At 43.4% G+C, this 15,157-nt stretch overlaps 1 protein-coding gene across 1 annotated transcript; it reads left to right on the forward strand.

The window, feature by feature from the left end:
* The first annotated feature begins 9,528 nt into the window (after window positions 1-9,528).
* Window positions 9,529-12,549, forward strand: LOC142662419 (natriuretic peptides A-like). Its single transcript, XM_075840638.1, has 3 exons — window positions 9,529-9,995; window positions 10,621-10,909; window positions 12,356-12,549. Exons 1-3 carry the CDS (start codon window positions 9,879-9,881, stop codon window positions 12,370-12,372), a joined length of 423 nt encoding a protein of 140 aa, XP_075696753.1. The 5' UTR covers window positions 9,529-9,878; the 3' UTR covers window positions 12,373-12,549.
* Window positions 12,550-15,157: the final 2,608 nt, after the last annotated feature.

Here is a 15,157-nt window from a genome sequence, read left to right on the forward strand (position 1 = left end):
CTTGTATATAAGGGCAGTATTATAGTAGTTATATTCTTGTACATAGAGGGCAGTATTATAGTTGTTATATTCTTGTATATAGGAGACAGTATTATAGTAGTTATATTCTTGTATATAGAAGCAGTATTATAGCAGTTATATTCTTGTATATAGGAGCAGTATTATAGTAGTTATATTCTTGTATATAGAGGCAGTATTATAGTAGTTATATTCTTGTATATAGGAGGCAGTATTATAGTAGTTATATTCTTGTACATAGGGGGCAGTATTATAGTAGTTATATTCTTGTATATAGGGGCAGTATTATAGTAGTTATATTCTTGTATATAGAGGACAGTATTATAGTAGTTATATTCTTGTATATAGGGGCAGTATTATAGTAGTTATATTCTTGTATATAGGAGCAGTATTATAGTAGTTATATTCTTGTATATAGGGCAGTATTATAGTAGTTATATTCTTGTATATAGGGCAGTATTATAGTAGTTATATTCTTGTATATAGGGGCAGTATTATAGTAGTTATATTCTTGTATATAGGGCAGTATTATAGTAATTATATTCTTGTATATAGGGGCAGTATTATAGTAGTTATATTCTTGTATATAGGGGCAGTATTATAGTAGTTATATTCTTGTATATAGGAGCAGTATTATAGTAGTTATATTCTTGTATATAGGCGGCAGTATTATAGTAGTTCTATTCTTGTACATAGGGGGCAGTATTATAGTAGTTATATTCTTGTATATAAGGGCAGTATTATAGTAGTTATATTCTTGTACATAGGGGGCAGTATTATAGTAGTTATATTCTTGTATATAGGAGCAGTATTATAGTAGTTATATTCTTGTATATAGGGGCAGTATTATAGTAGTTATATTCTTGTACATAGGGGGCAGTATTATAGTAGTTATATTCTTGTATATAGGGGCAGTATTGTAGTAGTTCTATTCTTGTACATAGGGGGCAGTATTATAGTAGTTATTTCTTGATCGTCCTACAGCAGCACACTTAAGGGTTAAGATACTTCATCTGACCGGATAGAAGAGACATATTACTCAGCAGTAATCAGTTAAACAATTAGGAGGTCCCAGGTAGCCTTAAATATAGCACAAATCCCTTCAGAAAGCGAATTTTTTCTCTTCTATGAACATGGATAGTTAAAACATCTATACTGAATGCTTTTTACAGGGGGTTCCCTCTATCCCTAGGCTGCAACCCATGAGGACATGGGGGGCTGTATACAGGGGGTTTCCTCAGTCCCTCGGCCTGGCTTCTAAGTCTTACCTGGAATAGAAGCCACATTTCCATTCTGTAGCGGCATGCAGGCTTACCTGCCCTCGGCTCCTAGACGTGGATCCCATACACCTCTGGATGGGTGTTCCAAGATGACCCCCGCCAAAATAAGGTGTATGCCGGCTTCTGGCGCATGCGCCGTGCACTCTCCCTGCTTTGTGCGTGCTGCGCATGTGTGAGAACGGAAGTCTCGCAGGATCTCGGCAGTTCAAGAAAGGACCGCAAATCTGGGGCTATGGCGCTGGTTCAGCTGCTTGACCCTGGAGAATTAAGGTACCCAACTTTCATTGTGTTAGGGTATGTTCACACGAGGGCGTCCGTAACGGCTGAAATTACGGGGATGTTTCAGCCTGAAAACATCCCCGTAATTTCAGCCGTAACGGCATGTGCAGGCGCTTGAACGCCGCGTCAATTACGGGTGTAATTAGCGCTGCTATTCATTGGAGTCAATGAATAACGGCTCCAATTACGGCCAAAGAAGTGACAGGTCACTTCTTTGACGCGGGCGTCTATTTACGCGCCGTCTTTTGACAGCGGCGCGTAAATTACGCCTCGTGTGAACAGACAAACGTCTGCCCATTGCTTTCAATGGGCAGATGTTTGTCAGCGCTATTTTTGGCGCTATTTTCGGACGTAATTCGGGGCAAAAACGCCAGAATTACGTCCATAAATAGGCCGTGTGAACATACCCTTAATATTAGAGTGGTTTTCTTCCTTGAGGCCACTTACAGGTTAGATTGTAAATTGCATGCCTCTTTCCCCAGATGGCAAGTCCTGCATCTCAAGGGAAACACAAGAGGAAATCCAGGCACAATATGTGTAAAGGTTGTCAGCAACCATTGTCAGGGGATTGGGACCAGAGTTTCTGCTCCTCTTGCAGACCTCCTGAACAATCCCTCCATTCTGAAGCCGTGGGGTTTCTGTCCTGGTTTAAGGATCAGCTTACGGATACCTTTCAAGAGATGAAGTCGGCTGCTATGCCGAAAAAAAGGTAGAAAGTGGACGCCCTCTCCACATTCCCCGTCCGAATATGAGCTGTTGGAGGATGATCTGGATTCAGAGGACTCTGATGGGGAACCCTTAGAGAATATTTATCTGTTGGATAAAGACAAGGTCCCGCACTTGCTGAAAGCAGTCAAACTGACCGCCGAGCCCGATAAAGATGTGTCTCATAAACCCAAAAAGGAACAACTTTATTATTGTTATCGCGAAATGGTCCCGGAAATGTTGGGATAAGCCGGAGAGACGGATCGATCAAGGGGCGAGGTTTAAACACACCTACAAAACAGATCCCAAGTTCAGTTCTAACTGGGATGTTCTGCCCAAGGTTGATCTTGCTGTCGCCAGATTATCAAAGAAATCTGTGTTTCCTTTAGAGGAGTCATCGCTCTTAAAGAATCCAATGGATCGCAGAGTGGATTCGATATTAAAAAAAGCCTACTCATCGTCGGTTGGGGCGTGTAAAGTGGCATCAGCTTCCATCCCGGTTGCCAGAGCCCTTCGTACATGGCTTAGTCAGCTCTCTCAAGGTCTGGAGGACGGCGTACCGAGAGAGAAGATCTTGCACAATATCCCTCACATGAAAGCGGCTGCAGAGTTTTTGTGTGACGAACCGCTGGATGTCTTGAAGTTTTCTTCCAGATCCCTGGCTCTCTCTAATATGGATCGTAAAGCCCTCTGGATCAAACAATGGACAGTGGACGTTTCATCCAAAAATAATTTCTTTTCCATACCATTCCATCCCTCTTCTCTCTTCGGCTCTCACCTGGAAGACATCCTTAGGTTGATAAATGATGGAAGAGGGGTTTCCTTCCCACGCCCTCCAAAGAGGCCGCCATTCAAAACCTGTTCCAAAAGGTCCCCTATGGGTCAAAAATATTTTTGCGGTGGTGACAGGCAGCGTAAGTTCAAGAGCAAACAATAGGGTAACCCCCCCTTCAGGAAGAAGTCACACATTCAAAGAAATACTAACTTATGACGCCAAGAGAGAGGGGTGTCCAGTAGATGGAAGACTAGGAAAGTTTGTTCACCTATGGCTAAAAACATTCACAGACGCCTGGGTCAGATCCACCATCCAGAATAGCTACTCGCTGGAACTAAACACTGTTCCAAAGAACAGATTCTGTATAAACAGAGGAAGAAATCCAGTGGTTCTCAGGCTGGGTTCACACGACCATGTTACGTCCGTAATGTACGGAATGTATTTCGGTCGGAAGACCCGGACCGAACACAGTGCAGGGAGCCGGGCTCCTAGCATCATAGTGATGTACGACGCTAGGAGTCCCTGCCTCTCCGCGGAACTACTGTCCCGTACTGAAAACATGATTACAGTACGGGACAGTTGTCCTGCAGCGAGGCAGGGACTCCTAGCATCGTACATAACTATGATGCTAGGAGCCCGGCTCCCTGCACTGTGTTCGGTCCGGGTCTTCCGGCCGAAATACGTTCCGTACATTACGGACGTAAAATGGTCGTGTGAACCCAGCCTTAGTCTCATTCAGGACTTCATAAGGAAGGGAGCATTGGAAGAAGTCCCGTATCATCAGCGTGGTCGAGGCGTGTACTCCCCTATCTTTGCCGTTCCAAAAAAGGAAGACAAGTGGCGGTTAGTGATAGATTTGACATATCTGAACCAGTTCTTTGTAAAGAGAAAGTTAAAAATAGAATCTATACAATCAGTCATAAATATTATCCAAGAAGGAGATTTTCTTGCCACTATCCATCTGCAAGATGCATATCTTCATATCCCGGTCCTGAGGAAACACAGGAACTGTCTTCAGGTAGCAGTTCTTCTTCATCATCAAGTTTTACATCTTCAGTTCACCTGCCTGCCCTTTGGGATAACATCAGCGCCCCGAGTGTTTACGGAGGTAGCGGTGGTATTGCCTGCAGTACGACGCATGAAAGGGATCTTCGTATGTCCGTACCTGGACGATTGGCTGGCGAGAGCCCCGTCAGAAGACATGCTCATAAAACACCTGAAGGTCACGCTAGACAGGCTCAGATCGCACGGTTTCATCATAAACCTCCAGAGGTCTCATCTAACACCATGTACCAGGTTGAAATACTTAGGCTTCATGGTAGACACACAAGAAATTTCGCTATCGGCTATCGAGGCGGTACCCTGGGCAAGGGCGCACATCCGAATTTTACAATCCAACATACTGAAAAGTTGGATTGTCATCAGTATATTATCGGTGCGGGTCCGACACCCCCACCCCACACCGATCAGCTGCTCCGGCTCCCTGCAGGCACCGGATGTCATTGCACAGTATGTAATGTATGGAGCTGGAGGCAGTTGGCTCCGTACATTGCATAGAGGCTCTGCTGCCGAACTTCAGCTCTGCTTCTATTCACTTGAACAGTACTGCAGCTCGGCCGCTATTCCGTGACCAGCGCCATCTGCTTCCGGCCTGGATGTCCGGTGTCCGGAGGCAGCCGGAGCAGCTGATCAGTGCAGAGTCCGGGTGTCGGACCTGCACCGATCATATACTGATGACCTATCCAGTGGATAGGTCATCAGTTGTCCGGTGGTGGACAACCGTTTTAAGATTTCTACAATCAAGATGGCAGACAGAAGCTGGACTATTCTAAAAAAAAAAAAAGCAAGTTAGAGTTGGCATGGGGGGATATAGAAACATATATTATTATGAAGTGGTAGGGGTCGGGAGTGGGGGGTGCTAATAGTTTCATGTGTGTGCTGGAGGTTCTCTTGAAGCCATATTGAATCTGATTTGATGTAATGACCACATATTCTGTATCAGTCCCACCCGAGTAACATCATGTGTCCTTTACACAAGCCATGAAATAGAATTCTTCACATGCACTTGGTGGAACATCCATCATAAAGTTTTTAGGATCCGCAACCATATGACCTATACAAGCAATGCAGCAGCCCCAGGAGTTTCATCTAAGATGCGTCTGAATAAGAAATGACCGCTGTGTGTCATATTTCAATATCAAGGAATCTACAAGGTCAGTGGGTGATGTGTGTGGCGTTACGAAGATATTTCAAAGGAGCCGCATCAAACAGTAACGCCGCGCCCAGGATCTGTTTGCATTTCAAAGAATAGTACAGAACACGGGAGCCTCATAATGTGCCCTATACCCGCCCATGGCAGCAGCAACAAGTGACTGATTATATTCCCACTATAAGGGCTTGTTCAGACAAACGGATATATAGTCACGGCTGCATGGAATTCTATGGGGCTGTTCACACGGTCATTGCTTTAATGGGCCTTGAAAAATAGGACATGTCCTATTTTTGGGCCGTTTTCACGGATCCCACGATAGACTCAAGTCTATGAGGAATGCCTGATAACGGGTTCCGCACGGGTGTGAATCAGGCGTGAAAAACAACCATTTTTCATGGCAAATTTCAAACACATCCATCTAAATATGTCCGAACAATTCACTCTATCTATCCATCCATCCATCCATCCATCCATCCCCGGACTGAGACAAAAAAGCAGCCCTGGCACACAAGCCCCAGCAGCCAACAAACTCTGTCTAAAAACAGCCCTGGCCCTAGGCCCCCCAGTCACAGCGCACGTTGGTCGATTCGGTCCAAAGTGATTTCTGTTGAATGTCAGATTACCGCACTTTTTTATTTGGTGACTATGTGTTCCGGTGGAGCAGCGAGCTCACAGCTTATGTGCTCAACATTCAGATTTCCCCCTTCCCCATAAAGCAAAACCTACGGGTTGACGGAACATGATACTTGATTGAGTGATAAGTATATTGCTGAAATCTGCAATAATGTTCTGTAAAAGAGAACTGGTTCAGCTGCATAAGTAACTTTCTTATGCAGCAACCTCCTCACTATACCACCTCCACCCAGCAAGGTCTCCTCTCAGACAAGGCCACACTTCAGGATATGAACCAGGGTCCACACAGAAGACACTACTTAAGCACCAGGCCACCAGCTCAGGTTGATCGCTGAGCTTTCTTATTGTCCCCATCAGACCAAATGTAAACGTCACTTCCAGCAGGAATAAGAACATGTCATCTTTGGAAGAATTTGTTGCCAACATTTGAAAGCAGAGGTAGCACACTGGTAAAGATTTCTGCTAATAAATCAGAGGCGTGAGCACTATGTGAGTTCTATCTCTGGGATCTCCAGCCTTAAAAGTCGTTAACCCCCAAGCCACCGTGCTGTCATGTCCCAATATCATCCAACGTTTTTCTTCTTGAAGGTCCGATTACCCGTTTTTAAAAGAGGTGAAAAACATGTCCTCGTAAGGCTGCCGTGCAGCTAGCTCACAGCTTGTGTGATCCGAGTTGAGTGCAGGGATCACTTCTGTACAATGTGGGTTCTAACCCCCACATTATCCTCCTGGTGAGCTTGGGCTGCTCCCCCTTTCCCAAAATGCCACCCATGGAGGGATGGATTCTGATACCTGTTTGAGTGATGAGTATATTGCTGAAATCTGCAATCATCTACTATATAAATGCAGCTGTCTCAAAAGGAACAGCTGCATAAGTAACTTTCTTTACATAATTAAGTTTCTTATGCAGCAACAGTCTCACTGCACTGCCTCCATACCACTAAACAAAGCACCCTTTTGGACAATCCACACATCAGGATTTGAACCAGGGACTGCACAGAGGACACTCACCATTCAGACACCACTTAATCACCACACCACCATTGCATTTTCACTTTCTTATTGTCCCCATAAGACCAAATGAAATCATTACTTCCAGCAGGAATAAGAACATGTCATCTTTGGAAGAGTTTGTGGCAGGCTCTTGGCAGCAGAGGTAGCGCACTGGTAATGTTCTCTGCTGATAAACTAGAAGTGTCAGGGACCTGTGGGTTCTATCCCCAGGATCTCCTCCTTGTCTCTCAGTTTTGAAAGTCTTTCACAAGTTTAGGTTAACAAGGCGAGGCATCCTTTTAAAGGAGAAATGCATTGCCCTGTTGAGCGTCAGCTGCTTGCCAAAATTGCTGGAAAAATGTCACCAAAGACAAGCAACAAACTTGTATAAGTGAGGAGACCACCACCAACCACCAACCACCAACCACCAACCACCATGCAGGATGCTTTGAACCGAGGGACATGGGCTAACTCCACAGCAATCCAGGCCTAGGCACTTAAGCCCCAAGCCACCACACTGTCATACTGCCCAGCCCTCCCCAATGTGATCTAAAGTTTTTCTTGTTCAAGGTCCACGTACCCCTTTTTTAAAAGAGGTGAAAAATGTGTCCTCATAAGGCTGCCGTGCAGCTAGCTCACAGCTTGTGTGATCTGAGTTGAGCGCAGGGATCACTTCTGTACAATTTGGGTTCTAAACCCCATGTTGTCTCCTGGCGACCTTGGGCTGCTCCCCCTTTCCCAAAGTGCTGCCTATGGAGGGATGGATTCTGATACCTGTTTGAGTGATGAGTATATTGCTGAAATCTGTAATAATCTACTATATAAATGCAGCTGCCTCAAAAGAGACAGCTGCATAAGTAACTTTCTTCATAAAAGTAACTTTCCTACACAACAACAATCTCACTGCACTGCCTCCACACCACTATAAACACCACCCAGCAGAGTTCACTTTTAGACAAGGCCACACATCAGGATTTGAACCAGGGTCTGCACAGAGGACACACTGTTTAGGGTGCAACTTAAGCACCAGACCACCAGCTCAGGTTGACCTCTGAGTTTTCTTATTGTTCCTATAAGACCAAATGTAAATAGTCATTTCCAGCAGGAATAAGAACATGTAATCTTTGGAAGAATTTGCAGCCATCTCTTGACACTAGAAGTATTGCACTGGTAAAGTTCTCTGCTAATAAATGAGTGAGGAACGTGTGGGCTCTATCCCTGGGATCTCCTCCTTGAAGGCCTTTCACCAGTGCAGGTTCACAAGGCGAGGCATCCTTTTAAAATAGAAATGCATTGCCCTGTTGAGCATCAGCCGCTTGCCAAAATTGTTGTCACCCTTAATCTATCTATTTCATATCTATCTATCTATCTATCTATCTATCTCATATCTATCTATCTCATATCTATCTATCTATCTAATATCTATCTATCTATCTATCTATCTATCTATCTATCTATCTATTTCATATCTATCTATCTATCTATCTATCTATCTCATATCTATCTATCTCATATCTATCTATCTCATATCTATCTATCTATCTCATATCTATCTCATATCTATCTATCTATCTCATATCTATCTATCTATCTCATATCTATCTATCTATCTCATATCTATCTATCTATCTCATATCTATCTATCTCATATCTATCTATCTATCTATCTCATATCTATCTATCTCATATCTATCTATCTCATATCTATCTATCTATCTATCTATCTATCTATCTATCTATCTATCTATCTATCTATCTATCTAATCTATCTAATTTCTGCCTGGTGAACAATTCACAAGCCATGAATTTATTTGTCATTCCGCAGACAATAGAATATTCCTGAAATGCTGAAATGATAAAGAATAAACTGTAACTGACATTATAAGGAGGGAATGTCTGACCCCCGGAACACAGAGGACAGATGGGATGTAGTGGAGCTGGGAACGTCTCCTTAATCCGCATTGTTACATTTATAGGTTATGGAACAATATTTACTACCCATATCTAATGTGCGGCTCATCAGTCTTCATGTCCGTGGTTCTCCAACGCTTGTGGTACTACAACTCCCAGAAAGCTATACTTTCTAGTAAACTGGTGGGAAGGTAAAATAGAAGCATAGCGAAGCCCATACACCAGCAGTATATATTACACATGAAATAATGACTGCCTTTACACTGCGGGTTGTCACCCAGCTTTACAAAGACACTGAAAGGCAACTACATCTGCAGTGGTATTCAATACCACAGTATATATGGCAACTAGTCTGGCCTTATTCTCATGAACCAGGAGGCTCAGGATGAACAATTATTTGGGTCGCGGGTTGTCGCTGGGACTGTAGACATCACGTTTGTGTGTTTGTGTGTTTGTTTGGGGTCAATCACTTAGAAAACTTCAAATTCAGACTTTCTCCTCAAACGAAATAGATAAATTTGAAATAAGAAACCGGCGCACCTGCCATAATGGATGTAACGCAGGAACATTCAGTCCCAGATCAATGGAGTGAGGTCACTCTGCCTTCTCTACAGGGTGTAACAGTTAATTAGGAAGACAGTCCGAGACGTCAATGAGGACTACTTGTAGTTAATGGACTGTCGATGGGAAGCCATCCATTATTTCCTCTGCACAGAATACAAATCTCCTAATTTAGTTGGGTTTTGGGATTAGATGGTGACACAGAATGCAGAATGTTCCCCAGATCTGGGGGTGTAGGAGGAAGAGTGGGGGGTGGGCATTCCACCAGCAGCGAGATGAGGACCCTTTATGGGAATCTTCCCTGGACAGCCCTGCACAGACTGCGGTCCGGAAAATGCTGGCTAGATAAGGCTGCAGATAACAGGTCTCAGGGTAGGGGGTATAAATGGGAGAGGGGTTTGGTAGCGGCTCTAGATCACTAGGGGGAATAGAGAGAGGGAGTCACTGAGAGCTGCAGGGACATCACCAACTCTACAGAGAAGCCCCCAGCTTATTCTACCACCCGCTCACAATGGAGATGAAGCTTTCTACCTTCTGCACCCTGCTCTGTGCCACCCTGCAGCTGCTCTCCTTCGCGGCTCACCCTATATCTGATCCAGACACCAACAGGGAACTGGACTCCTTAAAGGTAAGCAATAGAGTGCAAGCTCCTCTGTACCAGTATAGGTCAACTCATATTGCAGGACAGGTGGCTGCCTCTGTGGTTGGACTGGTCCTTTAAGAATAAACGCAGGGACTTGACATCCTATAACAGAGTTATAGATACTGGAAATAGATGGCATGCTGCGACTTGTAGTTCTACACCCTATAGAGGAGCGGAGATTATTAATCTATACATATGGGGGATGCAGGGTGGGCTTGTACTATTAATCTATACATACAGCAGTGGAGCATGCTGAGAATTGTAGTTTTAATATATGGGATAATAAAAACAGATAGGGCATGACATCGCTTTAAGGGTAGGACATGATGAGAGTTGTAGTGCAGTCGCGTATGATCAAAGCACAATGGTAAGCATTTTTAAACAGCATAGGAGCACTGTATATGCATAGGGTATCTGTACAAGTGTCAATTATTTTAAGAGCAGGGTTTGCTGGGTGTTGTAGTTCCAGGTTATTGGATTAGTTGCTGTGATACCAGAATGCTATATATATATCGGCACATGCTGTATGTGATAATGAGGGGGGGGGGGGTAGTGGTTATAATGACAGGGACCCTACACAACATGATATATTCTATGTTTCTATGCACAGGATGTTCTGGAGAGATTGGAGGAAAAACTGGCAGTGATTGAAGATCTACAACAATCAAATCCCAGCGTCCTGGAGACCAGATTGGACGATCGTGCAGAGACGATGACCCCAGAAGAGGCGGGAGCCCAATTACCCGAGTCCAGGGGGCTCCCCAGCAAGTCCCTCTCCATCAACGACTCCTTCCTCAAAGGGCTGAGGTCACTGCAGAGCCCCAAAATGATGAGGGGTTCAGGCTGCTTTGGGAGAAGGATTGACAGGATTGATTCCTTCAGTGGACTGGGCTGCAATGGTAAGGAGTTTTATATACATGAAGCTTGTAGCGCTGTAGTCATCGGGGGACTACAAGTCCCAGTATGAGAGAGGCTAGGACTCCTAGTTCCGGATACTGGACTATTTACTAATTGTTTATATCCGTGCGATGACTGGACTGCCCATGCAGGGTCCTGTGTGTTTTCTACTCTGGGTAGTTCCTAGTGCAAACTACAACTCCCAACATGCCCTCATGGGGCATAAGAGGAGTTGTAGTATAACAACAGCTGGAGAGTCAGATGTTAAACAGCGCTACCTTACATAATATAGAATGTATTCTCACCTAGATCCAAAAATAGACATTTTAACTGGATAGATAGATAGATAGATAGATAGATAGATAGATAGATAGATAGATAGATAGATAGATAGATAGATAGAGATGTAGCAGAGCTGAATTAGTAATTGAACAGTTTCTTTTGTATACCGACATACAGTAAGTCATTCAGATTAAATAACGTAGTGGGTTTACCTGCAGTCCTATGCAAAATTACATTAGAACGTTACCATGAGATGGGCCAGATGACGAAGGCAGCTCTGCTACATCAGTATATGTTATACTAATAATAATAATAATATAATGTCCACTGTGATACTACTTTGAGGGGTCAATGCTGGACTGTGCACATTCAGATATATTCACTGTGGTATTGATAATTAGACATATATAAATAATTGGCGATTTCACACACCGTTGTTGTCCGTGAAAACGCCATATTTTCAGATATTAAAAGGACTGTAAAGCAGAAGACATTCAGTGGGGGATTTTATCAATGTAATTGTCTGATGTAAATATTAAAAAAATGTATCGCCATTTATCAAGCGCCTCCGCATCACTATTGTAGAAACAAATGGGGAAGTGTAACTGATTCGATAAAGATTTCCGCCATTTTTTGTTTAGAAATTGCTCAGTAGCCTGCACCCTTTTCCACAATAGGCGTGTGATCAACCAACGGGACTCATGCACCCAGCATCCGGCCAATCACTGACCAGCTTACATTTTCCAGTCTGCACTCTGATTGGTTGATATCATTAACAGGGACCATATATATCACGAATATCCCTTTGATACATGAGACCCTCTATCTGTACTGTATATAAATATACAGTGTTAACCGCCTTCACACATATTTTGCTGGATATACCAGTCTCAATGGTGGCATTCATTAATGGGTGTGTAGACAAAATGGCCGCCACTGCTCAGATCTTGTTCCCCATAGCAACCAGTTTCCCATTACAGTTTAGAAAATGAAAGCTGAGCTCTGATTGGTTGCTATGAGCAACAAGGCCACTTGAGTTAGTGCTGATACATGGGGTCCTACGAGTTGGGAGGCGTCCTCCGCGGTGCCTGTTTCTTCATCTTCCTCGTGCGATTTTTTTACACGTTTTTGTATAGTTTAATAATTCTTGTCTTTTTATCCTTCAGGATCAAGAAGGTTTTGACATAATGGGAACGTGGGCGAATGATCCGCTGCTGGAGGCCAATCCCAAGACGACTCACCCAAACATTACTTTTCTATTTATGACGATCCCGTTCATATTTATTTATTTATAAGTATTTATTTCATGTTTTATAATTGCATTTGTAATTTCTAACACTTCATAGCATATTAAATATATTACACACTTTCCTTCCGTCTTCAGTGTCCGTGAATTAGAAATTAACGTTTTTTGGGGGGATATTTGGGAAGGTTATATTAAGGTGACCACAGACGGCAAGATCTGACATGTTACCATATTATATACTATTGGCAGTGGGGTGTAACTATAGGGTTGGCAGAGGTAGCAGTTGCACCCGTACCCTGAGGGGCCCAAAAGGCCTGCCTGTCCTATATAAGGAGACCAGTACTATGAGGGTAAGGCCACACGGTGCGGCCACGTTGCGTTTTTAAACCGCAGCAAGTCATTTTTCAATAGAAGTCAATGGTAAAATTTGTGTTATGGACAGACGGCAGCACCTAACAAACTTCAACATGGGTGAAAACGATGTCCATCAGTTATTTCCTTTAAAAACGCAACAGAACTGCAGCATTACAGAGATAAAAAGCGCATGCGGTTTTCAAACGCAACAAAACTGCGTCAACGACGCACCGTGTGGCCTTACCCTTACACATTTTGCATTTGGGTCCAAGACCTTTAGGGTAAATGCACACGATGCTTATTTTCGTGCCGCAAATCTGCAGCGTAATACAGTACCAGTAAAGTAAATGAGATTTCCAGAAATCTCATCTACACATTGCGATTTTACTCTGCACGTAAATTGAGCTGCGGTGCGTATTTTAAAATCTGCAGCGTGTCAATTTATCTTGCGTTTCCGTTTGATCACCTCAGGGGGCGCTGTTTAATAGATGTCTGTGGAAAGTATTTGCAGCAGGGCCAAAAAGCAGTGCTGCGAATCTCAAAAGTAATGGAAATTGTCAATAAAGTTTGACAGAAGAGTTCATCAGAGCTGTCAGCACCAGGAATAGTTCTAAATAAGAGGAAAGTTTATTAAACTTCTTTTACCAAGGAGGGACCAGATGAAGGGATTATAACTGGAGAATCAGATTACACAGGATTTGTTTGTATCTGCCTAGTTTTAAAAGAAAACACACCAAAATAAGCAGCATAAAACCGCACCTATTTCCGCATCAAAATGTAAAAACTGCACCTAAAAACGCAATATTAGGTGCGTATTTAACCTGCGGAACTACCTGCAGTTTTGATGCGGATTTTCTGCACCAATTTCCGCAACGTATGCATTTACAACGTATACAATACTGGGTTCCCATGTATTGTAAATGCTGCAGAATTTCTGCAACGGAATTCTGTGCAGAAATTCCGCAGCATTTACAGTAGAAGCAAAGTGAATGAGATTTAGAAAACCTCATGCCCCGCTGCGGAAAAAAAACGCAGAAAAGTTGCGCGAAAAGTGTTCTGCAGTGCTACTTTTAGTTCCGCAGCATGTCAATTTATTCTGCATGTTCTGTGCGGAGAGGCTGCCTGTTTGGCCCATAGACTTCAATGGGGAGCAGAAATTCTGCAACAGATTTGTTTTCTTGCGGTTTCTACAGCGTTTACGCAGCAGAAACGCACTGGAAATTCGCAGGTGCAGATATACTTTGCTATAACCAATGTTTAACGCTAAATCTGCAGGTTAAACCGCAGCAACATGAGCAGTAAAAACGCACTGTGACCGAATTTTCAGTGGTTTTCTTGAGATTCTGCTGCTGATCCTGTGTGTGGGAACATACCGTAAGTTATTCCTCTAGCTGCTGGAATGCTGGTTAATATAGGGACGTATATATGTATATATGTGTATATATATACACTGTATATATAACGATATCCGAAACCATAGAAATAGGGGCCCACGTACATGCGTGTATTAGGGGTCCATGTTATACACATCTATAGACTGCTCTGGGGCCACACTGTGTGTGTTGTCATACAATGTTCCATCGCACGCCATATTACAGAGGTATTCTGCGCCTACGGCGCCTCGTGGACGCAGCATATGGCGGCGCATATAGAGTCTATGGGTCTGTAATACAGATGCGTATAAACTCCACGTGCCGCTATACAGGGTCTATACATACAACTTTTTCGTGTTCCTGGATTCTATTTCTCCATGTAGAAAATCATCTCTATTTCAAATATCGTCCAGGTCACGTTAATTCTTCCGCCTCAGTAATGACCAAGATAATCTTCGTCCATATTAGGCAGAACGATCATCATTATTTTCATTTTTTTAGTTTATTATAATTTTGTATCGCAACAGAATGGTGACGTTTTAACCCATGCCTTCCTCCCTCGTAGAGAGGGAAAAAAAAACGTAGTTATAATTTTCCTCTCTCATCTGATTTGACTATTCAATAAAGACCAATCGTCATCAACCATTTCTATAGAGTCCATAATCATCAGAATCGAGGTAATTTGGTTTTATTCTCTATATCTATACTCCTGATTACCAGCCTTTTCCATTCCATCATGAGCGGCCCTGTTCTAGTCATCCATTTCCTTGCAATGGACATGTAATGGCGGGGTAGGGAGACAGACAGGTGAGCCCTAATCTACCCGCCACTCAGTCCCTGCCTACTTGCAACAGCCCGTCCTAAGCGACGGTGTACAACTGGGCGACGGTCCCTACGCTCACTAAGTGCACGACAGACAAACAGACAAGGGTACACAGAAGCTAAGGAAAATGGGGCTGTTGCCCACGGCAACCCCGTGAGCAACAAGGATAGTG

This window comes from Rhinoderma darwinii, chromosome 10 (genome assembly GCF_050947455.1).
Source record: "Rhinoderma darwinii isolate aRhiDar2 chromosome 10, aRhiDar2.hap1, whole genome shotgun sequence".
Lineage (NCBI taxonomy): Eukaryota > Metazoa > Chordata > Amphibia > Anura > Rhinodermatidae > Rhinoderma > Rhinoderma darwinii.

What these genes read in the sequence shown, in the direction of transcription:
- LOC142662419 (XM_075840638.1), top strand. Translation starts at nt 9,879, where the DNA reads ATGGAGATGAAGCTTTCTACCTTCTGCACCCTGCTCTGTGCCACCCTG. An exon ending in GGGAACTGGACTCCTTAAAG is followed by an intron (nt 9,996 to 10,620) that starts GTAAGCAATAGA and finishes TTCTATGCACAG; the next exon opens with GATGTTCTGGAGAGATTGGA.